A 27168-nucleotide genomic window follows, 5' to 3' on the forward strand; every position below is an offset into this window, starting at 1 on the left:
ACTTGAAAGTTGTTCTTATTCTAGTTTTGCTTATTGTTTTGTTTTTTTGGTTTTTGTTTTTTTTAACCCAGAGCCCTCCTCCTTCCTCTTCCAGTCTGTTCTTTTTCTTTTTTTTTTCAATTAAAGTGTACTTGCTGTACAATATTACATAAGTTACAGGTGTACAGTATAGTGATTCACAATTTTTAAAGGTTATACTCCATTTACAGTTATTATAAAATACTGGCTATATTCCCTGTGTTGTACAATATATCCTTTTTAGTTTATTTTATACCTAATAGTTTGTACCTCTTAATTCCCCATCCTTATATTTCCCTTCTCCCCTTCCCTCTCCCCACTGGTAACCACTAGTTCTCTGTATATGTGAGTCTGTTTCTTTTTTGTTATATTCAGTAGTTTGTTGTACTTTTTAGATTCTACATGTAAGTGATATCATGCAGTATTTGTCTTTCTCTGTCTGACTTATCTCACTTAGCATAATGCCCTCTAAGCCCATCCATGTTGTTGCATATGGCAACATTTCATTCTTTTTTATGGCTGAGTAGTATTCCATTGTATATATATTCCACACCTTCTTTATCCATTCACCTGCTGGTAGACTCCAGTCTGTTCGGATTGTTCTTCACGCCTGCTGCATAGCTGTTATCTTGGGAATTCCCTTTGCCTTTTGACAAAGATTAATTTTCTGTATTCTAGATCCTGACAACTTTCTGTGTCTTCCTTTACACACTCATGCTTGACTGATGGTTCCACTGGATTGAAAATTATGTCCCCTCCTAATTCTTCTCAATAATTCTGCCCCAGTTGTGACTGCCTCTTTCTTTCAGGCAGTTTGTTGAATGCCTGCCATAGGTCACACATTGGGAATGTCACAGTGAATATACAGGTTCCCTTCCTTCGTGGAGCTTAATGCTAGTGGGCAGGGCCATCTTTTTTAACCCACCCCTTGACTTCTGTTCTCAGAGTATTGACTACCCAGGCTTCCTAGATTTCTCCCTCTGTGTACTTGAATGGTCATCTCTGTCTCCATGCAGGTAACATATCCCTGTCTCTGGACCTGACCTTTCCACCAGGCTCCACAGAGGAGTCTCTGTCTACTTCTCAGCTTTTGCATCATCACATGACCATTGTCGTGTTTTTAGGTCATCCCTTAAAAGAAGTTTGGCTATTGTCAGAGATGGCCCAAAAATCTTACCAGACTGTATCCTTGATTCTCAAAACGAATACTCTGAGTGGGTATTTGATTTGTGAGTGTGAGCAGGCTGGAGGGAAAAGTGCCAGAAACAACAAAAGGAAAGTTTTTAAAATTTGTTCTTCATTATCTGTTCTGTGTTCTTCCTGGTAAGTTTTTGGGGTACTTACTTCTTGGTAGTTACTGACTAGACCCTGAGGACACTGACATGCATAGAATACAAATTAGCTTCTTTCCAAAGAATTTTCAGTCTGTTGGAGGAGATTAAAGTTTTAAAAAAGGCTAAAGCAATGTGATGAGTATTATAAAATAGAGTGAATAAAGGTGCATGAGGGCACTAGGAAAGAAATGAAGATGTCATTTGAACAGGGTCTTAAAGATGCTTTCACTAGAGGAATAATATGTGAAAGGCTAAAAGGTAAGAAAAGTAACTGTGATGCCTTTTGGTTGTGTAGGTGTGAATTATAACTAGCAGGTCTCAAAAGGAAGAAATTCTGATTCTCTGATTTTATTTGTCTACTGGACCTTTAGTCAGTAGGATAAGTAGGGAGTTACCTGGTGGTCCAGTGGCTAGGACTCAGCGCTTTCACTGCCGTGGCCCAGGTTCAGTCCCTGGTCGGGGAACTGAGATCCTGCAAGCTTAGAGGCACGACCAGAAAAAAACAAAAATAGATAAGTAATGAATGTTAATATAACTATTAAGGTAAGATTTTGGAGGTGCCTTTAATTTTTAGGCAACATTTTGTTTTAAGGTACAGCTTCCTGACAAGTATGAGTTTGTGTTCATATATTTGGAATTTTTTTTTCCCTGCTAACTAGAAGCAGTATTTAAATGGGACCAAGGTAATGACCTCAGTTCTTCCAGTCAGGAGCCTCTATGTTTTTTGTTTGTTTCTTTTTTTTTTTTTTTTTTTTTTTTGCGGTATGCGGGCCTCTCACTGTTGTGGCCTCTCCCGTTGCGGAGCACAGGCTCCGGACGCGCAGGCCCAGCGGCCATGGCTCACGGGCTTAGTTGCTCCGCGGCATGTGGGATCCTCCCGGACCAGGGCACGAACCCGTGTCTCCTGCATCGGCAGGCGGATTCTCAACCACTGCGCCACCAGGGAAGCCCTGTTTGTTTCTTTAATATTTATTTATTTGGCTGCACCGGGTCTTAGCTGCGGCATGTGGGATCTTTTAGTTGCGGCATGCGGGATCTAGTTCCCTGACCAGGGACTGAACCCGGGCGCCCTGCATTGGAAGCATGGAGTCTTAACCACTGGACCGCCAGAGAAGTCCCAGAAGCCTCTGTGCTTTATGACAGTGTAGTGTGGTTGAAAATCCAGTAGACTGCCTACCAGTTATGAGCTCTGAGTTCACATTCTGATAAATGTTGCTGATAAATGACATCTACCGTTTAATTACCTCATTTTTAAAATGCAAATCATAATAACTTATCCTGCCTCCTTTCCTGGGTTTTTGCACATAGCCCTGGTTCAAGGGTGGGGTTTTACCTGTAGATAAAACTTGGTATAGATTAGTAGTTTTGCAGCTGAGTACAAACATGTGACTTTAAGATTGGTGCCTAAGGATTTGTGGGGAACATCTTGGGTAGTGGGACAGAAAGAAGAAACAGAAAGCAAGGGAGGAGGCACTGCAGCTGTGGAGGACGTTGATCCGGGATATAGAGAGGTAGCAAAATGAATCTTGCTGTTGGCCGGCTCTTGATGGGGTTTCACTGAAATCTGAGGGCAAGGTGACGTCAAAGAGAGGAGCTTTAGTTCCGAGACCGGCCTGACTTCCTATACTAGCTTTAATTAAGGTTTGACTGGGAGCAAGTTCCTTTCTCTAAGCCTTGCTTCCCTCTACTATAAAATAAATAATATCTCCCTCAGAGGATTGTTGTGAGAATTAAATAAGTAAGGACTTGAAAGGGCCACATGTAGTGCTTAGCGTATAGGAGGCACGCACAATGAATGGTAACTCCCTTCTGATTCCCAAACTTAGGAGCTTTGAAAAGGAAGGGAGGTAGGAGGTAGATTAAGATGCATGGGTGATCCTTAGAAATCATGAATTCTGTCTGGGAAACGCTGAACTGCCAGCATGCTGGGTGAGGCCTATGAGACATCCAGGTAAAAGCAATTCATTGGTTGGCTGAATGGACAAAAAAGGTGGGAAATACAAACTGGAGAAGGGATTTTGAGAGTCGTCAGCATATGGAAGGTGACCTTACCAGCCTGGATGAGGTGTACCTAGAGAGACTGTTGGGTGAGAAGAGAGCCAAGACTGCCTTGAGGACTCCCAACATGGAAAAACTAGGTAGAGCAGCAGGCAGCGAGGAAGGAGGAAGTCAAGAGAGTGGAGCAGGCAGCGTCTTTGGTACTGCTGAGAGATCCAGTGAGATGAGGAGTTAGCCCCGTGTTAGGAAGATTAGCAAGTGGAAAGGTGGGGTAGAGGCCAGATTAGAGGGAGTTGGCTGCTCGTGGGTGGGAGGCGAGGTGATGGAATGATGTACAGATGGCTCTTTTGATAAGTTTGGCTACAAAAAAAGAGGAAGAAGAAAAGGGCTGGTAGCTGGAAGAGGAAGGAGGTCAGGGAATGAAAGGTTTTCTTCTTTTTTTAAGATGGCAGAGACTTGAGCACCTTTAAATGCCTATTGGAAAGATCTAAAAAGGGGGAGAAGCTAAAGGAATGGAAGAAAAGGGATTATCACTGGCATAAGAATTTTGCACTCCAGTGTTCAGTACAAAGTGGGGATGTGGGTGAAAGCAACGAGAATGTGGGGGAAGTGGAGGAGGGAAACACCATGTAAGATGCTGCCTGTAAAATATAACTTGTAGCCATTTGTTATGTGATTTAACCTGTGCTTATTCAAGGACAGCTTCAGTAGTTTCTATTTTCTTGTGTACCTTTATCAGTAAGCATTTTGGTTCTACTGTTATAGCAGTTGTTGGAAGAGAAAATGAAAATAATGAAATGCTACCTGTTTATTTTGCTGCTGCCTTTTCTGGTAAGCCATGCAGGGAAGATAGCTGTGAGTCACAACGAGATTTGGGGATTGCCGATGTTTCATGTACTTTTGTTGTCCCATTTACAGCAGTAACCCTTCCCTTTCTCAACTTTTAGGCCTTTTCTGATGCCATTAAAAAATGGCAGGAGCTGTCGCCAGAAACCAGTGGAAAAAGAAAAAAGAGAAAAGAAATGAATCAGTATTCTTACATAGATTTCAAATTTGAACAAGGTAATGGCCAAACGTGAGTGTGCTGATGGTGTTTGCAGAGCCGTCTGCTCCCGCATAGCCCGTAAGGGGAGTCGTGGTATGGCTGCTTAGAAGTGTCCTGTTACAGCAGTCTGAGGAGTGTCACTGACATGACTGCTTTGATGGCGCATCATTGTTTTTAGAAAGTGGCTACGTTTGTCATCTTTCTGTTTAGGATACACCATGCCAGGAAAATTGTGTGTCGTGTTAGATTCACATGTGGAAAAGTGTTTGGGGACATTCTTCAGCTTGGAGGGAAAAGAGGTCTTGAAGGTTTGACAAGAATTAACCTTATCACTGCATAGTAAAAGCTAGACCAGTGATTGATTGCTTACTGCAGAGGAGTCACTTACACACCTGAGAGAGTGGCTTCTACACAGAAAAGAACTAAACAGCTCTTAAACTGCCACTTAAGCTGTTTATTTAAAATTATGTTATTCATATTGATGAAGTAACTGCTGAAAGCTCTTTCAAAGAGGTTACTTCAGGTCTAACTCCCCACCCCCCGCCAAGGTAAACTTGCTGAATTTTGCAACAAATTTGATCTTAGTTGCTTGTGTCTAAGAAAAGAGTCCACTTCAACTTTTCCTGTAGATTATGTCATAAATAAGAATATTTCCCCTTTCTTTTCTCCTATGTGTCTTTCCGTTACATCTGTAATTAATTTCATGACTTGACTTCAGGTGTGACTAAATGAAAAATCCATGAGATAGTTATAGAGTTGGAAAGTATTTGAATTTTTGAACTCTTCAGGATCTAAAAGAAAACGTCCTAGGGCCTCCCTGGTGGCGCAGTGGTTGAGGGCTTCCCTGGTGGCGCAGTGGTTGAGAGTCCGCCTGCCGATGCAGGGGACACGGGTTCGTGCCCCGGTCCGGGAAGATCCCACATGCCGCGGAGCGGCTAGGTCCATGAGCCATGGCCACTGAGCCTGTGCGTCCAGAGCCTGTGCTCTGCAACGAGAGAGGCCACAACAGTGAGAGGCCCGTGTACCGTGGAAAAAAAAAAAAAAAAAGTCCTAGGCTCTGACTTCTAAGGTCACCAAGCTACTCTGTGAAGCAGTGCTCTCCTGACATGACATTCTCACAGATCTGTGGCAGAATGGAAGTGGGGACATTGTATAGGTGGTTTTTCATTCAGCTGAATGTATCTAGAGTTTAGAGTAGGCATCCCTAATACATAGTCATTCAATATTTGTTTCCGACTTTCAGTGGTAGAGAAAAGAAAGTACCACTTCACAAGATGATCTATTCCCTTATTGGTCAGCTATGTCTTTTAGAAAGTTCTTCCTTTATATCAAGCCAAAAATGTACCTTCCTGGGACTTCCCTGGTGGCACAGTGGTTAAGAATCATCTGCCAATGCAGGGGAAACGGGTTTGATCCCTGGTTCGGGAAGATCCTACATGCCACGGAGCTACTAAACCAGTGCGTCACAACTACTGAGCCTGCGCTCTAGAGCGCGTGGGCCACAACTGCTGAGCCTACGTGCCACAACTACTGAAGCCCACATACCTAGAGTCCGTGCTCTGCAACAAAAGAAGCCACCGCAATGAGAAGTCCACGCACCACAACAAAGAGTAGCCCCCACTCACTGCAGCTAGAGAAAGCCTGCACGCAGCAATGAAGACCCAACACAGCCATAAATAAATAAATAATTAATTTGTAAAGTAAAGTCGCTCTGAAAAAAATTAAATACTTAGATGTGAATCTAACAATACATGTACAGGACTTATGATGAAAACTACAAAACACTGAAGAAAGAAATCAAAGAAAATATAAATAAATGGAGAAATGTACTATGTTCATGGATTGGAAGACTCAGTGAAGATGTAAATCCTCCCCAAATTGGTACCATGCTTAACGTAATTTCTGTCAAAATCCCAGCAAGATTTTTTTGTAGATACAGTCAAGGTATCCTAAAATTATCCTAAAATTTATACAGAAAGGCAGGGTACTAGAATAGCTAAAATGATTTTTTTTAATAAATTTATTTATCAGTAGTTTTGGCTCGAGGGCTCTAGAGCACAGGCCCAATAGTGTGGCACACGGGCTTAGTCGTTCCGCAGCATGTGGGATCTTCCCAGACCAGGGCTCAAAACCATGTCCCCTGCATTGGCCAGCAGATTGTTAACCACTCCGCCACCAGAGAAGTCCCAGTGATTTTTAAAAAGAAGAAAAAGTGGGAGAAATCAGTCTACTGGATTTCAAGACTTACTACATAGTGATTAAGACCAGGTGGTCTTGGGACTTCCCTGGTGGTCCAGTGGTTAAAAATCCACCTTCCAGTGCAGGGGACCAATCCCTGCTCGGGGGACTAAGATCCCACATGCCACAGGGCAACTAAGTACGAGCGCTGTAACGAAAGATCCTGCATGCCGCAACAAAGATCCCGTGTGCTGCAACTAAGACCCAACGCAGCCAAAAAATAAAATTAAATAAATTAATAAAATAAATAGTCTTTAAAAAGAAAACCAGGTGGGCTTGGCAGAGATAGAGACAGATAGATGGAACAGAATAGAGAACCAAAAACTGTTTTCTAAATAATCAATGAAAAAAAATGTTTTAATTTTTAAAAACTAGTGAGAGTGAACAAGAGAAAAGAGAGGAAAAACAAAGCGTATCAGTGTATAGTAAATATTGATAAAATCAAAAGAGATTATCCAATAGGTTTTTTGAGTAAATAGAAAATCTGGATGGAATAGACACTTTTCTAGAAAATGTACATTACCAAATCAACCAAAGAAATACAAAACCTAAATCAGATCAACTGCAAGATTTGACATTTCTCTTTTTTTTTTTTTTTTTTTTTTTTTTTGCGGTATGCGGGCCTCTCACTGTTGTGGCCTCTCCCGTTGCGGAGCACAGGCTCCGGACGCGCAGGCCTAGCGGCCATGGCTCACGGGCTTAGTTGCTCCGCGGCATGTGGGATCTTCTCGGACCAGGGCACGAACCCGTGTCTCCTGCATCGGCAGGCGGATTCTCAACCACTGCGCCACCAGGGAAGCCCGACATTTGTCATTTTGTTAGCTTTTATTCTAAGTGTTATTTATTGTAAATCTAGGTACTGCTCTTTTCTGTCTTTGAAATTTTCAAAATTACAAAAAATCTTTAAACATGCATGAAACGCATGTGCATCTACCAGAATGGCTTGAATTAAAAACTGATGTCATCAGGTGTTGAGGACATTGTGGAGTGATTGAAACTCACATACATCGCTGGTGGGGGGAGAGTGTAAATTGGAACAGACACTTTGGAAAACTGGCACTGTTTCTAAGCTGATCCGGCAATTCTACTCCTTCACGTATACTCAGCTGAGTTGCAGGCATATGTATAGCAGCCCTGGTCATAATAACCCAAAACTGTAAACCTGCCTGTCCTCAGTAGTGAATGCACAATAAATTGTGGTATATTCACACAGTGCAGTACTGACAGGCTAGGAGAGACCTTTCAGTTGGATTATAATAAGCAGGAGGGAGGGAGGGGTGGAGAGGAAGAAAGTCGGGAAGTGTGTGGAATGTTAGGGAATGGTAAGGAGGCCAATTTTCCCAAATAGAATATGTTATGGGAAAGTCACTAAACATTCTCTGTAGGACCAGGCCACAGAGGACTGGGATGGCTGCCTGGATTCCTAGCAGAACACCTGTCTGCGTGATTTTGCATTGTCATTTATCTTCTAGGTGACAAAAAAATAGAAAAGAGGATGTTCTTTCTGGAAAATAAGCGGCGACATTGTAGGTCTTACGACCGGCGTGCTCTCCTTCCAGCTGTACAGCAAGAGCAGGAGTTCTATGAGCAGAAAATCAAAGAGATGGCAGAGGTAGGAAGATGTGCTTGGAATGTGTTTCTGGGATTCTGGTTTGCTGTTAGGGCATAGTATAAAACTGTCTTATAAGATTTGCCTTTTCTTTCAAGTAACTCATTTGAATAAACTATAAAACTTTTAAAAGGAAAACAAAACTAGGTTTTGTAATGATACTGACTGAAGTTCACAGTTTCATAAATCAGATTTATGTTAGAGAATTTTAATTGGAGCTTAGTAAACACATCTGTTTCACCTCCTTCACCCTCTAATGGAAATTAGAGGAAATGGAGGAAAAAACAGAGAGATTCCATTTAGCTCTTTAATCCTTCCAAATATACTATCAAATGTGCAAGTCAACTGGAATATACATATATTGGTTATTTAATACAAACAAACCTCGGAGATACTGCGGGTTCAGTTCCAGACCACCGCAATAAAGTGAATATTGCAATAAAGCTAGTCATATGAATTTTTTGGTTTCCCAGTGCATAGAAAAGTTACGTTTACACTACACTGTAGTCTAGTAAGTGTGCAGTAGTATTATGTCTAAAAAAAACAATGTCCATGCCTTAATTAAGAAATATTTTTATTGCTAAAAATTGCTAACCATCATCTGTGCTTTCAGCGAGTCATAATCTTTTTGCTGGTGAGGGGTCTTCCCTCAGTGTTGGTGGCTGCTGACTGATTAGAGTGGTGCTTGCTGAAGGCTGGGGTGGCTGTCCAGATTTCTTAAATGTGACAATAATGAAGTTTGCTGAATCGATCGATTCTTGCTTTCATGAATGATTTCTCTGTAGCATGCAGTGCTGTTTGATAGCATTTTACCCACAGTAGAACTTCTTTCAAAATTGGAGTCAGTCCCCTCAAATCCTCCTGCTGCTGCCTTATCAACTAAATTGATGTGATTTTCTAAATCCTTTGTTGTCATTTCAACAATCTTCGTAGTATCTTCACCAATAGTTTCCATCTCAAGAAACCACTTTCTTTGCTTATCAATAAAAAGCAACTCCTTGCCTGTTAAGGTCTTATTATGAGATTGCAGCAATTCAGTTCTAATTCTAGGTCTCTTGCTGTTTCTGCCACATCTGCAATTAATTTCTCCATTGAAGTCATCCACACGTATTGGGATCAACTTCTTCCAAACTCCTGTTAGTGTTGATATTTTGACATCTTCCCATAAGTTATGAATGTTCCTCTTTGCATGTAGAATGGTGAATCCTTTCCAGAAGTTTTCAATTGACTTTGCCCCAGATCCATCAGAGGAATCACTGTGGCAGCTATAAGCCTTACAAAATGTATTTCTTAAGTAGTAAGTCTTGAAAGTCAAAAATTACTCCTTGATCCATGGGCTGCATAATGAATGTTTTGTTAGCAGGCATGAAAACATTAATCCCGTTCATCTCCGTTAGAGCTCTTAGGTGACCAGGAGCATTTCAGTGAGCAGTAAAGGAATATTTTGAAAGGAATCTTTTTCTGAGCAGTAGTTCTCAACAACGAGCTTAAAATATTCAGTAAACCATGTTATAAACAGATATGCTGTCGTCCAGGCTTTGTTATTCCATTTATAGAGCACAGGCAGAGTAGGTATAGCCTAATTCTTAAGGGCCCTAGGATTTTTGGAATGATAAAGTCATCAGGTGCATTAACCCCTAACAAGAGAGTCAGCCTTTCCTTTGAAGCCAGGCATTGACTTCTCTCTAGCAGTGAAAGTCCTAGATGGCATCTTCTTTCAATATAAGGCTGTTTTGTCTACATTTGAAAATCTGTTGTTTAGTGTGGCCACCTTTCATTAATTATCTTAGCTAGATCTTCTGGATAACTTGCTGCGGCTTCTATGTCAGCATCTGCTGCTACACCTTGCACTTTTATGTTATGGAGATGACTTTTTTCCTTAAACCTCAGCTAGCTTCAGACTTCTGCAGTTTCCTCACCTTTCTCAGCCTTCATAGAATTGAAGAGAGTTAGGGCCTTGCTTTGGATTAGGCTTTGGCTTAAGGAAATATTGTGGCTGGTTTGATCTTCTGTCCAGACCACTGAATCTTCCTCCATATCAGCAGTAAGGCTGTTTCACTTTCTTATCATTGTGTGTTCACTGGAGTAGCACTTTTAATTTCCTTCAAAAGTTTTTCCTTTGCATTAACAACTTGACCAACTGTTTGGTGCAAGAGGCCTAGCTTTTGGCCTGTCCCGACTTTTGACATGTCTTTCTCACTAAGCTTAAATTGTTTCTAGCTTTTGATTTAAAGTGAGATGGGCCACTCTTCCTTTCATTTGAATGCTTAGAGGCCATTGTAGGGTTATTAATTAGCCTAATTTCAGCATTGTTGTGTCTGAAGGAATAGGGAGGCAGGAGAAGAGGGAGAAGGATGGGGAATGGCCAGTCAGTGGAACAGTCCGAACACACATGACATTCGTCAATTAAGGTCACTGTCTTATATGGGTGCAGTTCGTGGCACCCCAAAACAATTGTAATGGTAACATCAAAGATCACTGATCACCATAACAAATACAGTAATAATAATAATGAAAAAGTTTGAAATATTGCAAGAATTGCCAAAATGTGACCAGAGACATGAAGTAAGCAAATGCTGCTGGAAAAATGGCACTGATAGACTTGCTTGATGCAGGGTTGCAACAAACCTTCAGTTTGTTTAAAAAAAAAAAAGCACTATCTGCAAAGTGCAGTAAAATGAAGTGTGCCTATATGTGTTTTCTAGACCAACAACTCTCAAATTTGCCCCATGGACCCCTGGGTTTCCCCAGACTCTTTAGGATGTCTGTGACATCAAATCTCTTATCATGATAAGACGATATTTACCTTTTTCACACTGTTGAATTTGTACTGAGAAACAAAAGTAATGGTGCCTTAGCGTGAATCAAGCCAGTGGCACCAAACTCTACTGGAAATCATTACTTTCTTCACCACCATGCACTCACATTTAAAAAAACAACAAAAGCCCATGTCACCTAAAAATGTATTTGATGCTTTGATGAAACAGTTGAAATTATTACTTTATGAAATTTTAACCCTTGAAAACATCTTTTCAATACTCTGTATGACAAAATGGGAAGTACAGTTGTCCCTCCGTATCCACAGGGGGTTGGTTCCAGGACCCCCACCACAGATACCAAAATCTATAGATGCTCAAGTCCTTTGTATAAAATGGCATAGTATTTGCATATAACCTACACACATCCTCCCGGGTACTCTAAATCATCTCCAGATTACTTAACAACACTTAATACAATGTAAATGCTCTGTAAATAATTGGCAGCACACTGTAAATTCAAGTTTTTCTTTTTGGAACTTTCTAGAATTTTTTTCCCCCAAATATTTTTGATTCAAGGTTGTTGAATCTGTGGATGCAGAACCTGCATATATGGAGAGCCGAATGTATGCATAAAGTGCTTTTGCTGCATACTGACTATGATGGTTTTCTCAAGGAGAAACATTTGTGACATCGAATTGCAAGCTGCTGAATTAGGCCCTTCTCCCTACCCACGCCCCCAAAAAACCATTTTTACTTGAAAAAATGACTGACAGAAAAACTATGATGATTCAAAATTAGGTATTTAGCAGGAATTTTCTCAAAAATGAATGAAGTGATTATTTATGTTCAATGATAAAATTCTGGATCTCAAACAGAAATTGGACCTTTGGAGAATTGTCATCTTGATCCATCCGTCATAGAGTTACCTGTGACTGTATCTGTTACATTAAAATCTGTTAATGTAGCTTGCAGTTCGAATAGATCTTTCACCCATGCATGATTTTATCATAAACAAACACCGATTCACTGAGTTATGTAGACCTTCCAGATGTTGGCACATTTCACAGTATGGTATCAAAACACCACATTTGCTAATATCACTGTCAGTCTCATCAGAGAAGTGTTGAAGTATTGGCAAGATGGTTGTGGTCATCTTTTTGATGTCCAGATTGTCCCTTCTTTGGCCAGTGGTGTCACCTTCAAGTTAGTTCCTCTGTCCTGGACCTAGTCATCTTTGACAGTATCCTTGCTTTCTGGCATACCTGGTGACCCAGGTTCAACTGCTGCTTTTCCTAACCTGGACCTGGAATCACCAACTTTTCCGAGGTGTCATAGTTTCTTTTAGTGGAAATTCATACTAAGATTTTTATTTCAATTTTGGTTTACAGGTTTTTTTTACTTCTTTCATTTTATGTAAGCATTTCTTTTCTCTTATGCTGAAAATCTTGGCTCTTAATTACATTACCATAATGGCTTATTTCCTTTATCCTATGTTGTATACCTAGTAGATCCCAAATAACAACCCAGTGTTATTACCAATAATATTGCCAAATATGGTCTAGGATTTATTTATAACTTAGATTAGGAATTTGAAATTAAAATATTATAAAGTTACTTGAAATAAGTGTGGTTATGCCATTAACTTGGTAAGCAAAGAAGTTTGTTTCTGTTTATTTTTAAGTTTTAAGGAATTGGTTTTTAATTTCTTTTTCATTTAATTCTGTTGTTCAGTTATGTAAAGTATTTTTAAAGTCAAAACTGTAAAACAAGGAACATTCAGAGAGATCTAGCCTCTGTCCTGTCTGTCCTCCCCATGTCCTCTAACTCCCTCTATACATTACCATTATTAATAGTTTTTGGTTTGTCTTTTCTTATTTTATGTAAAAGCATATATATATATATATTTATTTATTTATTCTTTTAAACCTTTCTTTCTTATTAAAAGGTACACACTGTTCTACCCTTGCCTTTTTCACTTAAGTGTACTTCTTGGCGATGACTCCACAGCAATCCATGGAGATTTTTCTCTTTCCTTTTTAAAACTGCCTAGTGTCCCGTTGTCTGCAGTACCAGAGTTGATTCAGTTATTCCCTTATTGAGGGACATTCAGGGTTGTTTCCAGTTTTTTGCTATTATAAATAGTGCCATGATAAATAACTTTGTACATACATCATTTCATATTTCTGCCCCAGGATAACTTTGGAATAGATTCCTACAAGTGCGATTGATGAATTGGAGTGTAAATACTTACGTAACTGTTATATGGTGCCAAATTCCCCTCCATGGTGGTTGTACTGTTTTGCATTCCCACCAGTAATGTGCAAGAGTGCCTGTTTCCCGCTAACCTCACCAACAAAGTATGTTGTCAAGCTTGGTTTTTACCCATTCAGTTTTTTTTGTTTGCTTATGCTATTCTGTACTCTTCATAAGTGTTTTATGTCAGTCTCTTATTCCTTCTATATTTTGAGTCAGATTTAAGGAAGTTTTCCCCATATATTGTAGTACTTATATGGTTTCCTTTTTCATGTGTAGTGTTCTGATGCATTTTAAATTTACTCTCAGGTAACTTTTTAAACTACTAAACTATGTAACTGAAGAGATGACTATTAATAATAGGGTTTTTTTATGTTTATGAAAGTAAATGCTGAGTGGTTTGTGGCATCTTGACTAAATTTGCATCTGCGTGTATGGTGTTTTGTTCCTCAGCATGAAGACTTTTTGCTTGCCCTGCAGATGAATGAAGAACAGTATCAAAAGGTAGTTAAAATCTCACCTAATCAATTTATTCTGGGTATTTTCATTAGCTGTTTTCTCTTCTCACATTTCCTGAGCATTTTGATGACAGATTGGTTCCCATATAACCTTTGCTGTTGATCTGCTGAGTTTGAGCTTCAGCTAAGTTACAGTCAGGTACTTAAACCATTATAGTCACTCTTGCTTCCAAATTGGATCAGATTTGGAGGGAAGATAATATTCTTAGAGTTGTGCCTCTTAAAACACATTGCCTGGAATCCATTGGATAGACTCTTAGAGCAAAATTTAGAATTCACGTATCACTTATAGAGTTAGAAGGAAGAGATGTGTCTAACCTCAGGACCAGATGGCTTTTGTATGATGTCAGCCATCCTCATGTAGTGGCCTTTTTATTTTTATTAATTAATTTTTTTTTTTTTTTGCGATATGCGGGCCTTTCACTGTTGTGGCCTCTCCCGTTGCGGAGCACAGGCTCCGGACGCGCAGGCTCAGCGGCCATGGCTCACGGGCCCAGCCGCTCCGCGGCATGTGGGATCCTCCCGGACCGGGGCACGAACCCGCGTCCCCTGCATCGGCAGGCGGACTCTCAACCGCTGCGCCACCAGGGAAGCCCTAGTGGCTTTTTCTAACCTGGTAGAAATGGACTAGTGACTGGATCAATCACTGCCCTTAATAAAAAGCGTAAGTTTCCTGGTACTCGCAGTACTTGAGATGCTGCTTTATATAGCTTCAGTAGTCACTTAAGATAAAGCTTGGGCTGAGTCGTGACCCCATCGCACTCTTGTCTTATAATAAGGAGCAAAATCCAACTTTATTTTTTCTAATTTATTTTATTTATTTATTTTTGGCTGTGTTGGGTCTTTGTTGCTGCGCACAGGCTTTCTCTACTTGTAGCGAGCGGGAACTACTCTTCGTTGCAGTGCGTGGGCTTCTCATCGTGGTGGCTTCTCTTGTTGCAAAGCACAGGCTGTAGGCTTACGGGCTTCAGTAGTTGTGGCGCATGGGCTCAGTAGTTGTGGCGCACGGGCTTAGTTGCTCCGCGGCATGTGGGATCTTCCCGAACCAGGGCTCAAACCCATGTCCCCTGCACGAGCAGGCGGATTCTTAGCCACTGCGCCACCAGGGAAGCCCAAAACTTTTTAAATAATATCCCTCATGCCACTTGTCCCTGACTGTTATGTTAACATCTGATTATAGATCTTACAGTTCACTGGTACCATGGAATTCATTAATATGATAACTTTATACAAAGGATGATACCAAAGAATACCTGAAAAAAAACATGAGGCCTTCCCTGGTGGCACAGTGGTTGAGAGTCCGCCTGCCTATGCAGGGGACTCGGGTTCGTGCCCCGGTCTAGGAAGATCCCACATGCTGCAGAGCAGCTGGGCCCATGAGCCTTGGCCACTGAGCCTGCGTGTCTGGAGCCTGTGCTCCACAGCGGGAGAGACCACAACAGTGAGAGGCCCGCGTACTGCAAGAAAAAAAAAAAAACACATGAAAATCTCAACTGTCTTTAGCTACATATTAATATTTGTGCTAGCATCTGAAGCTATATTTATACAGTAAAAACAGCTCATTGTTTTATGGCTTCTAGGGATTGCTTTTTACCTCAGAATGTATTGGGGAGTGGGGGAATATGAAACATGGCTGCCCCCTCTACTTGAGTGTAGGGAATTTCATGTGTGTTTCTGGTGGCTTGCAGGATGGCCAGTTGATTGAGTGCCGCTGCTGCTACGGGGAATTTCCATTTGAGGAACTGACGCAGTGTGCAGATGCTCACTTGTTCTGCAAAGAGTGTCTCATCAGATATGCCCAAGAGGCAGTCTTTGGATCTGGAAAGGTAAGAACCGTACAGTGTGTCCATACATAGGCAATATTCACAGAGTTTGAGGACACCACATTCATAGACAAGTGTAAACGCCTCATGGAAGTGCCTTTTCTGAGGTGATTTGGAACTCTGCTAAGACATGCTAATGTGTGTGATTCCTAGACAGCCTTTGATTTGTGTGATTATGTTGGTTTGAAGCACAGCAGATTTCTTTTCAGGGAATGGTTTAATTCTTCCCATGCTCTCATGCCCAGCTCACTGGAGCAGCAACTTCTTTAATCATCTTCTGTTTGAAATTAAAATGAAGGATGAACTCAGAATCTTGCGGGCTCTTTGAACATATGAGGCTGCAAATTAGTATTTTTTTAACAAAATTTTTAAAACGTTTTATATAGTTATATTAAAATGAGTAATATTTTCTTTTCTAAAAATTAATTATTTATTATTTTTGGCTGTGTTGGGTCTTCGTTTCTTTGTGAGGGCTTTCTCCAGTTTCAGTGAGTGGGGGCCACTCCTCATCGCGGTGCGCGGGCCTCTCACTGTCACGGCCTCTGGTTGCGGAGCACAGGCTCCAGACGCGCAGGCTCAGTAGTTGTGGCTCATAGACCGAGTTGCTCCGCGCGGCATGTGGGATCCTCCCAGACCAGGGCTCGAACCCATATCCCCTGCATTGGCAGGCAGACTTTCAACCACTGCGCCACCAGGGAAGACCCATAAAATGAATAATATTTTATATAAGATTATATTTCTCTGTCTAAAGTCAGTTTCTCTTGACACCAACATACAATATGGAAAGGAGTTTTGTTTTGTCTTAATGAACACTTAAAAACCAAAATTGCTTTTCATAAATGCCCCACCAATAATCAAACCACTTGACATCAATTATTCTAAAATCAGTTGTAATTTTGTCAAGGACTGAGTAGCAGGGGTTTTTTTGTTTTTTGTTTATAAATGTATTTATATATTTATTTTTGGCTGCATTGGGTCTTCGTTGCTGCGGCGGGATTTCTCTAGTTGGAGCGAGTGGCGGCTACTCTTCATTGCATTGCGCGGGCTTCTCATTGTGGTGGCTTCTCTTGCTGCAGAGCACAGGCTCTAGGCATGCGGGCTTTAGTAGTTGTGGCACACTGGCTCAGTAGATGTGGATCGCAAGCTCTAGTGCGCTGGCTCAGTAGTTGTGGCACACAGGCTTAGTTGCTCCGTGGCATGTGGTATCTTCCCAGACCAGGGCTCAAACTCATGTCCCCTGCATTGGCAGGCAGATTCTTAACCACTGCACCACCAGGGAAGTCCCCTGAGTAGCAGTTATTGAGCAGAGTGGTTGTGATTAGCAGAATATAGGCATGGTTTAAAGATATTGTAAGTTCGGTTCCAGGCCACTGCAATAAAACAAATATCACAATAAAAAGAGTCACACAACTCTATGATTTCCCAGTGCATAGAAAAGTTATGTTTACACTATACTGTAGCCTATTAAGTGTGCAATAGCATTTTGTCAATCCCCTCCCCTCCTACAACTCATCTCTGCCTTCTAAGAGGTTCGGAACTCCAGCTTTTCCATGCACTGTAGAGGGAATCAACTTGCTTATCATGAATATCTGCTTTTCAGAGACTGAGCTGTGAGTTTCCTCCTCTAATCTGCTAAGCGATTTATCCTTCCTCATCTACTTCCCATCTTTGTGTATTGTGGTTTAGGCTGATAGATGTACTCTGGTAGAATCAAAGATGGACTTGGTGTTTTTGTTTCATGGTTTTCTTGTTTTGAGTGTGGTTTCTCAGAGAAGAGGGGACAGAAGAGGGAACCTTTACCATCTCAGAGTCTGTGTTCCAAACCACAGTTTATTTGCTTCCCATTGAAAGATGCATTTAACCACTGAGGTTTTTTTTGTGTTTCTGAAAACTTGGTTAATTTTTTTTTTTCCTCTTTGCCTCCTGACCGTATCATTCTAGTCAGAGCTCAGCTGCATGGAAGGCAGCTGCACATGTTCATTCCCAACCAGTGAACTGGAGAAGGTGCTTCCCCAGACCATCCTGTATAAATACTATGAGCGAAAAGCAGAAGAAGAAGTTGCTGCAGCCTACGCTGATGAGCTCGTCAGGTGAGTCCTCAGAGTCAGGGTGTCATCTGTCAACTCATTCCCTGTTAGGGAGACTTCCTGGGCCCTTTCATTGGTGATGAAAATTCTGTAACAGAGCTCTGTCTCCAGGTTTTCTGGCATTTCTTGCTTTTAAAAAAGAGAATAATTGTATTCATAGAAAAATTTGCAGTTCGTATTTTTAACTACATTCCTTGGCATCTCTTAATCATCTGGCTTATAGGTACAGTCCTTGTGCGTTGGGTTAGAGGAAAGATGACGTGTGTAAGGAGTTCTCAGAAAGGTATGTTAAATATTGAGTGGTTTGCACTGAGGCAGGACCCAGAATGGCACGTGCATTTCCTGGTTTCCTGGTGAGAGCCAGCACAAAGCAGAGCCGCAGTCCATGTTTTAATGAAAAGTTAAGGAGCAAAAGGAGGTGTGGCAGTCCAGCTGAAAACTCCACCTAAGTATGAGTAATCACATGGAACAAATCAGGCTTTAATATTCTGAATAATATTCCTTCTGCTGTTTTGATTCTAGGTGCCCCTCCTGCAGTTTTCCTGCTCTGTTGGACAGTGATGTGAAGAGGTTCAGTTGTCCCAATCCTCGTTGCCGGAAGGTAGGGAGGCAAATATTTTTTCTAGATTCATATTTGAACTGTGGTGTTAGGGACTGCCTTTGTGGCACAGATATGTGCTGGTTATCCGCATGCTGACCCATGAGGAGGATTCGAGTGCTCTCCTTTTCATGAAAGCAAGTGAAGATTGGTTCCTTGTGAATGGCAGTTGACTTCGTTGCAGAGATGGGGGCCACTTACGGAATTTTAATCACATAGCTCTGGATCCCTGTTTTATGCTGTCTTCCTAAAGGGCAGATACCGCGGTGTAAAATGTGAAGGGTTCTGTGTTTATTCCACTGTGCCAGTATTTTTCTTGCTTGCTCTTTCACCACCCTCTTGTGCTCAGATACTTCTTTTCTGTGTGCGCACATGAGTGTGCACACACTTCCTGCCACTTGCAAAGTGCAGGTGGTATTTCTTAGATTAAAGAATTGGGCATCATGGTGGCATCTCTGTCACCTGCGGTAGATGATTCTCTCAGCTGTTCACATAAGGACGGAATGTGTCAGGTGAGACCCAAGCTGTCTAGTCACCTTGCTGCTGAAAATCTTTCTTCCTTTTAGACTCCTGTTCCATGAACTAAGAATGTCTTGAAATTTACCAACCATTTATAAGCCACTTAAGAGTTTTTAAGGAATATAATATTGGCATCCACATAGACAAGTATGTTTTAAGCCATTTTCCTAAAATAGAATGATCAGAGTTGAATATTATAATATCTCTGCCTTTTGGGGAGTGAAGAAATGAAAGTAGATATTGGAAAAGGAAGAAGAAACTACACTGATAGACTAAAATAAAACCTTACTCATTTTGTTTTCAACATTAACATTTCTGTGTGAAATCTGGATATTTTCTTACAATTGATGTATCCATTAGTAATTTGTCCCCACCCCAGGCTGTTGCTGTAACAAATGTTTCAGTAGTCTCTGGAATCTTGGAACTAAGAAAGCAGACTCACTGACTGTCCTGTGTGCTTCCAGTGTGTTCAGCTCTAGAATGCTGGGAAGGCAGTGCCTGAACTAAGATACAGAGCAAGGGAGGTAGCCAAGGGAAGGAAAGGCTGGGAGCAAAGTGAAAGTGAAGGTGTGGGGTGTTGTAGATCCAAGGAGCAGTAGTATCCTGGACACTGGCTGGTACTTTGAAGAGAAAGGCTTACGAGCTGGGAGGGGCCAGAGTCACGCAGGCCTTCAGCACCATTCCGAGGCAGGAGGACGGGGGAGTGGAAAAGCAGGGAGATCTGTTTGGCTGTTGAGTAATCAAGGTGAGAGATGCACATCACTGTCACCCCCCTCTGGAGTCTCCAGGAGTTGCTAGTTGGAGCTAGGAACTATATTATATTATATTTCCTGGTATGATTCCAAATTAGACCTTGCCAGTGAAAGCGCTCGTGTGTGACTTGGAATGCCAGAGACAGTTACAGGAACGTATCGGCGTACGTATGAGTCTAAAGCTGCATCCCGTGAGTATTTGAGAATATCCAGCCTGGGATATCAGTAAGAGCCTCCTAGAGGCTCTTAAGATGCTAGGCAGAAAACCCAGATATTCTGCTTCCTCTCTGTGGGAGGAATATACTCGCCCTGCTGAACTTGGAGGGGGCCGTGTAGCTTCTTTTGGCCAATGAAATGTGAGTATGAGTGAGAGGTCACTTGCAAAAAAAGTGGTAAAATAAATGTTTAGGGGTGATGTCAGTAAGGTGGTGGAATAGGTAACCCCAAATTCTCCTTCCCCCACAGAAACACTGATTCAACAATACATGGACCAGTTTCCTTTGTGAGAAATCTAGAAACCAGTTACGAGGCTCCTGCACTCCATACAGGGCAGTTAGCTGCATTGAGGCCTATAGGAAAATTAGTGGAGCTCACTCTCCAGAGCCCGTCCCCCAGCATACGTAGCACACATGGGAGGAAACACCTCACACGTAGCACACATGGGAGGAAACAGCTAACTCCTCACTTCTCCTTGGGGAGGCAAAGAGCAGACTAGAACATACATCTAACATTCAGACTTCTCAGAGGGCTTACCCAAGGAGCTTCCTTATGTCTTTCCTGAATCTAAGCACCTCCAGGAGGGAGCACCAGGTTTCAGATCATCAGGAACAAAGGCAGTGGTTTGGACTAGGATACGCTCACTCACCTTTGCCCTTTTCCTTGGTTTAGTGTAGAAAGAACAGGAGAAAACCCCCAATTCCCAGGTTCTGGTTAGGGAGGGAGGAGTTGGAGTGTGCGTCCAGTGTCCCAGCTTTTGGGGGTACTCCCCAAGGGGCTGGTTTCTGTCTCACTTGACTCAGCACTGACAGGACTCTGCATACTCTAGATACCTGGAAGCTTCTGAGGAAAAAAGAGCTGAGAGGCTTGCTGCTGCTACAAAGGACCCACAGTATAGCAGACAGAGGCCATTATGTCTCTGTGGCTTTTCCCTAGAGGAGAAAGGAAGAGTGGGACATATACCCAATGTTCTAGCTTTTGGGGGGAGGGGGGAGCTCTTCAAGAGAGTGGTTTCTCTCTTGCCCAACTCAGAGCACTGATGAGACCCACCATACTCTAGATGCCTGAGGTCTACTGAGAATAAAAAAGAACTGTGCATCGTACAGCCCCTCCAGAGAACCTGCAGTCCTGTAGACGGACACCAGAGGGAGCGAGAGATTACGGGCTCCTGAAAAAAAAAAAGCCAGCAAAACCTCTCTGAACTGGGAATTTACACACATAGGTCCAGAGAAGGTGCATCCACAGAAGAGGTTTGAGAGTCCTCCATAATTTATAGCCCGACTGATTGGTAAAGGTTTTTCCCTATACAGGGCCAGTCTAAAGACTGGAAGAGATGGCTGTTTTTCAAATGTGTAGATGCTGACAAAGTAACAAGGCACAAGAAGAACCATGGTCTAACCAAAGGAACAAAATAAATATTCAGAAACTGTCCCTAAAGAAATGGAGGTATGTGAATTACTTGACAAAGAATCCAAATAATCATCATGAAGATGCTCAATTAGGATGGACCCAGACATTTTATAATCAAATGGTCAAAAATCAGAGACAAAGAGAATTTTTTAAATAGCAAGGGAAAAGCAACTTGTCATGTACAGTGAGTCTCCCATAAGATTCTCAGAGGAGGGCTTCCCTGGTGGCACAGTGGTTAAGAACCTGCCTGCCAACGCAGGGTACATGGGTTTGAGCCCTGATCCGGGAAGATCCCACATGCCGCAAAGCAGCTAAGCCCGTGCGCCACAACTACTGAGCCTGTGCTCTAGAGCCTGCAAGCCACAACTACTGAAACCCACGTGCCTAGAGCCTGTGCTCCGCAGCAAGAGAAGCCACCTACTGCAATAAAGAGTAGCCCCCACTCACCGCGACTAGAGAAAACCTGTGCACAGACCCAATGCAGCCAAAAATAAATAAATAAAATAAAATAAATTTATTTTAAAAAAAGATTCTCAGGGCATATCTCAGCAGAAACCTTACAGGACAGAAGAGAGTAAGATGATATATTCATAGTGCTAAAAAAGTAAAAAAAAAAAACCCTGCCCATCAAGACTGCTGTATCTGGCATAACTAAGTGAGGGAGTAATTAAACATTCCCAGATAAACAAAAGCTTAGGGGGTTCACCACTAGGCCTGCCCTACAAGAAATGCATGCTAAAGGAGGTCATTTGAGTTGAAATGAAAAGATGCTAGATAGAAACACAAAAGCACATGAAAGTATAAAGCTCACTGGTAAAGGTGAATATGTAGACAAACAGAATACTGTAATGTGTGTATATAATCACTTTTAACTGTGGTATAGAACTTAAAAGACAAAAGTATGGAAAATATATAAAATATGTTTATGGATACACAATATAAAAAGACATAATTTGTAACATCAACAGCATGAAATGGAAGGGAGGGAAGAGAGTAGAGTTTTTGTATGTGATCACAGTTGTTATCAGCTGAAAATAGATTGTTATAAATATACACAAAAGAAGGAAAGGAATCAAAGCATGTCACTACGAGAAATTCAACGAAACACAAAAGAAGACAGCAAAAGAGGAAAAGAGACCAAAAAGCTACAAGATAAAGAACAACACAATTACAGTAGTAAGTTCTTACTTGTCATTCATTACTTTAAATGGATTAAAATTTCCAACCAGAGCTTCCCTGGTGGTGCAGTGGTTGAGAGTCCGCCTGCCGATGCAGGGGACACGGGTTCGTGCCCCAGTCCGGGAAGATCCCACATGCCGCGGAGCAGCTAGGCCCGTGAGCTATGGCTGCTGAGCCTGCACGTCCGGAGCCTGTGCTCCATAACAGGAGAGGCCACAACAGTGAGAGGCCTGCGTACCGCAAAAAAAAAAAAAAAAATTTCCAACCAAAAGACACAGAGTGACTGAGTGGGGTTTTTTTTTAATTTATTTATTTTGGGCTGCATTGGGTCTTCGTTGCTGCGTGCTGGCTTTCTCTAGTTGCGGCGAGCGGGGGCTGCTCTTCGTTGTGGTGTGCTGGCTTCTCATTGTGATGGCTTCTCTTGTTGTGGAGCACGGGATCTAGGCGCATGGGCTTCAGTAGTTGTGGCACACGGGCTTAGTTGCTCCGTGGCATGTGGGATCTTCCCAGACCAGGGCTCAAACCTGTGTCTCCTGCACTGGCAGGTGGATTCCTAAGCACTGCACCACCAGGGAAGCCCTGGATCTTTTTTATTTTTTAATCCAACTATATACTGTCTACAGAAGACTCACTTGAAATTTAATGGCGGACTTCCCTGGTATTGCAGTGGTTGAGAGTCCACCTGCCAATGCAGGTGACGTAGGTCCGATCCCTTGTCCGGGAAGACCCCACATGCCGCAGAGCAGCTGGGACTATGCGCCATGGCTGCTGAGCTTGCGCTCTGGAACCTGCAAGCCATGGCTGCTGAGCCCACGTACCACGGCTGCTGGGGCCCACTCGCCTGGACCCCATGCTCCGCAGCGGAGAGGCCACCGTGGTGAGAGGCACATGCACCGTGGTGGGGATAGGCCCCCGCTTACACAGCTGGGGAGGGCCCACCTGCGAGCAAGGACCCAACACAGCCAATAATTAATTAATTAATTTAATTGTATTTTTAAAAAGAAATTTAATGGCGCACATTGGAAACAAAAGGATGGAAAAAGATATTTCATGCAAATGGTAACCAAAAGAGAGCCAGGGTGGCCATTCTTATGTCATACAAAATAGTCTGTAAGTCAGAACTGTCATAAGAGAGAAGGACATTATATAATGGTGAAAGGATCAATTAACCAGGAAGATATAACAGGGATAAATATATATGCATCCATCAGCAGAGCACCCATGAAACAAACATTGATGTATCTGAAGGGAGAAATAGGCAATTCAGTAATATTTGTAGATTTCGCTACTCCATTTTCAATCCTAGATAGAGCAAGCAGACAAAGAATCAGTAAGGAAACAAAGGACTTGAGCAACACTATAAACCAAATGGACCTAACAGACATAAAAAACATTCCACCCAACAGGAGCAGAATATACATTCCTCTCAAGTATACATTTTAAAAGGCCAACATCACCCTACTACCAATGCCAGACAGAGATACCACAGGAGAACTACAGGCCAACGTTCCTGACAAATGTAGATGCAAAACTCCTAAACAAAATACTAGCAAACCAAATTCAACAGCACATTAAAAGGATTATACACCATGATCAAATGGGATTTATCCCTGGAATGAAGGATGGTTCTACAAAAATCAGTCAATGTTATAGACCACATTAATGGAAGGATAATTATATCATCTCAGTTGATGCAGAAAAATCATTTGACAAAATTCAACACCCTTTCATAATAAAAAACACTCAACAAACTAGGAGTAGAAGGAAATTACCTCAACATAATAAAGGCCATGTATGAAAAGCCTACAGCCATTGGTGAACTCCACTAAGATCAGGAAAAAGGAAAAGGTCACTTTTGCCACTTCTGTTCAACATTAGTACTGGAAGTCCTAGCTGGAGCAATAAGCGAGAAAAAGAAATAAAAGGCATTCAAATCGGAAAAGGGACTTCCCTGGTGGCGTAGTGGTTAAGAATCCTCCTGCCAGTGTAGGGATCCCGGGTTCAATCCCTGGTCTGGGAAGATCCCACATTATCGCGGAGCAACTAAGCCTATGCGCCCCAACTGCTGAGCCTGCGCTCTAGAGCCCGTGAGCCAGAACTCCTGAAGCCCGCACTCCTAGAGCCCATGCTCCTCAACAAGAGAAGCCACTGCAATGAGAAGCCCACTCACTGCAACGAAGAGTAGCCTCTGCTTGCTACAACTAGAAAAAGCCCGTGCGCAACAATGAAGACCCAACGCAGCCAAAAATAAATAAATTAAATAATTTTTTTAAAAAAACCTGTTAGAACTAACAAATTCAGCAAGGTTGCAGGATACAAAATCAACATACAGAAATCAGTTGAGTTTTTATATGTTAACAACAAACAATCCAAAAAGGAAGTTAAGAAAACAGTTCCATTTATAATAGAATCAAAAAGAATAAAGTACTTAGGAATAAACTTAACCAAGGAGGGAAAGACTTATGCGCTGAAAACCGCAAAACAATTTCCTTCCTGTTGAAGGAAATTAAAGGAGATACAAGTAAGTGGAAAGACATCCACGTGCGTGGATTGGTTATTAAAATGTCATACTATCCAAAGCCATCTATAGATTCAGTATATTCACTATGAAAATCCCAATGGCATTTTTTACAGAAACAGAGAAAACAATCCTAAAATTCATATGGAACCCCAGTAGCCAAAACAATCTTGAGAAAGAGGAACAAAGCTGGAGGCCTCACACTTCCACACTTCAAAGCATGTTACAAAGCCACAGTGATCCAAACAGTATGTTACTGGCATAAAGACAGGCATAGAGACCAGTGGAACAGAATAGAGAGCCCAGAAATAAATCCATGCTTATATAGTCAAGGGTGCCAGGACTACACAATAGGATAGTCTCTTCAACAAATGTTGCTGGGAAAACTGGATAACCACATGTAAAAAAAATGAAATTAGACATTATCTTATACCATGTACAAAAATCAACTCAAAATGGATTAAAGACTTAAACAAATGACCTGAAACTTATAAAATTCCTAAAAGAAAACATAGGGGGAAAATTTCCTAACATTAGTCTGGGCAGTAATTTCCTGAATCTGACACTAAAAGCACAGACAACAAAAACAAAAATAGACAGATAGGAATGCATCAAACTAAAAAGCTTCTGGGCAGCAAAGAAAACAATCAACAGAGTGAAAAGGCAGCCTTTGGAATGGGAGAAAGTATTTGCAACCTATTTATCTGATAAGGCATTAATATCCATAATATATAAGGAATTTCTACAACTCAGTAACAAACAACAACAACACAAAAAACAAATATGGTCAAAGGTTCTGACTAGGCATTTCTGTGAAGAAGACATACAAATGGCTAACAGGTATATGAAAAGGTGCTTTATATAACTAATCATCAGGAAATGCAAATCAAAACCACAGTGAGGTATCACCTCGTGTCTATTAGGGTGGCTACTATCAAAAAAAAAAAGCAAAAAATAACAAGTGTCAGCAAGGATATGGAGAAATTGAAACCATTACAGGATGTTGGTAGGAACGTAAAATGGTACAGCTGCTATTGAAAATGGTATGAAGTGTTCTCAAAAAATTAAAAATAGGGCTTCCCTGGTGGTGCAGTGGTTGCGAGTCTGCCTGCCGATGCAGGGGACAGGGGTTCATGCCCTGGTCCGGGAGGATCCCACATGCCGCGGAGCGGCTGGGCCCGTGAGCCATGGCCGCTGAGCCTGCGCATCCAGAGCCTGTGCTCCGCAACGGGAGAGGCCACAACAGTGAGAGGCCCGCGTACCACACAAAATAAATAAATAAATAAAATAAAAATTAAAAATAGAACTACTATACAATCTAGCAATCCCACTTCTGGATTTTTATCCAAAGGAATTGAAGCCAGGATCTTGAAGACATATTTGTGCTACCATGTTCATTGCATTATTATTTATAATCAAGATATGGAAACAGCCTAAATATCCAGTAGATAAAGAAAATATGGTCCATCCATATAATGTAATATTATTCAGTATTTAAAAAGGAGATTCTACGACATGGTTGAACCTTGAGGACATTATACTAAGTGAGATAAGCCAGTCACAAAAAGACCAACACAGTATGATTCCACTGACAAAGCATATCTAAAGTAGTCAAAATCATAGAAGCGGAAAGTAGAATTGTGGTTGCCAGGGGAGGGGAACTGGGGAGGTGCTGTGCAATGGGTATAGAATTTCAGTCACACAGGATGCAGAAGTTCTAGAGCTCTACTGCACAGCAGTGTACACATAGGTAACAGTACTGAACTGTACACTTAAAATGCATTAATAGGGTAGATTTCGTGTTATGTGTTTCTTACCACAATTTTAAAAAGAGAGAGAGCATATGGTTCACTGTCTCTTTTCCTTCTGCCAAGATAGACATGTAGAAATAAGTTTGTTTTGAGCTGCTGAAATTTGAGTTTGTTCCAACAGCATAACCGAGCACATTCTGAGTGGTACAGATCATGAGAACCACAACTGACAATAGGGGTGGAAAAAAGGAAAGATAGTAGGGAGATAGGATTAGGAAGAGATATTTGACTGTGAGGGTGGGGAGAAGCCCAGATGACTCACTTTTCTGGTTTGAGCCACTAAGTGGGTGATGATGCTATTCACACAAAATTGGAAATAGAATAGAAAAAGGTTCCAGGAGAGAAGATCAACTCTGTTTTGCACATGTTGAGTTTTGAGGGTGGAGGTAGTCGTATTCAGTAAGCGTTCTTTTCCCCAGTGCCTGGCACATATCAGGTGCTCGGTAATTATTTGGGATATGACTAGGGTCAGGAACATAGGAG

General features: G+C 41.7%; 1 protein-coding gene across 3 annotated transcripts in view; it reads left to right on the plus strand.

The window, feature by feature from the left end:
* RNF216 (ring finger protein 216) overlaps positions 1-27168 on the plus strand; it is a 174340-nt gene that overhangs the window by 58925 nt on the left and 88247 nt on the right. For all 3 annotated transcript variants that reach the window (XM_059037336.2, XM_059037334.2, XM_059037335.2), the window contains exons 8-13: positions 4298-4412; positions 8106-8245; positions 13708-13758; positions 15461-15598; positions 17537-17685; positions 18205-18283. In XM_059037336.2, the coding sequence (XP_058893319.1) occupies positions 4298-4412; positions 8106-8245; positions 13708-13758; positions 15461-15598; positions 17537-17685; positions 18205-18283 (672 nt within the window). The remainder of the gene's footprint in view (positions 1-4297; positions 4413-8105; positions 8246-13707; positions 13759-15460; positions 15599-17536; positions 17686-18204; positions 18284-27168) is intronic.

The sequence above is a fragment of the Kogia breviceps genome, chromosome 14 (assembly GCF_026419965.1).
Source record: "Kogia breviceps isolate mKogBre1 chromosome 14, mKogBre1 haplotype 1, whole genome shotgun sequence".
Classification (NCBI taxonomy): Eukaryota; Metazoa; Chordata; class Mammalia; order Artiodactyla; family Physeteridae; genus Kogia; species Kogia breviceps.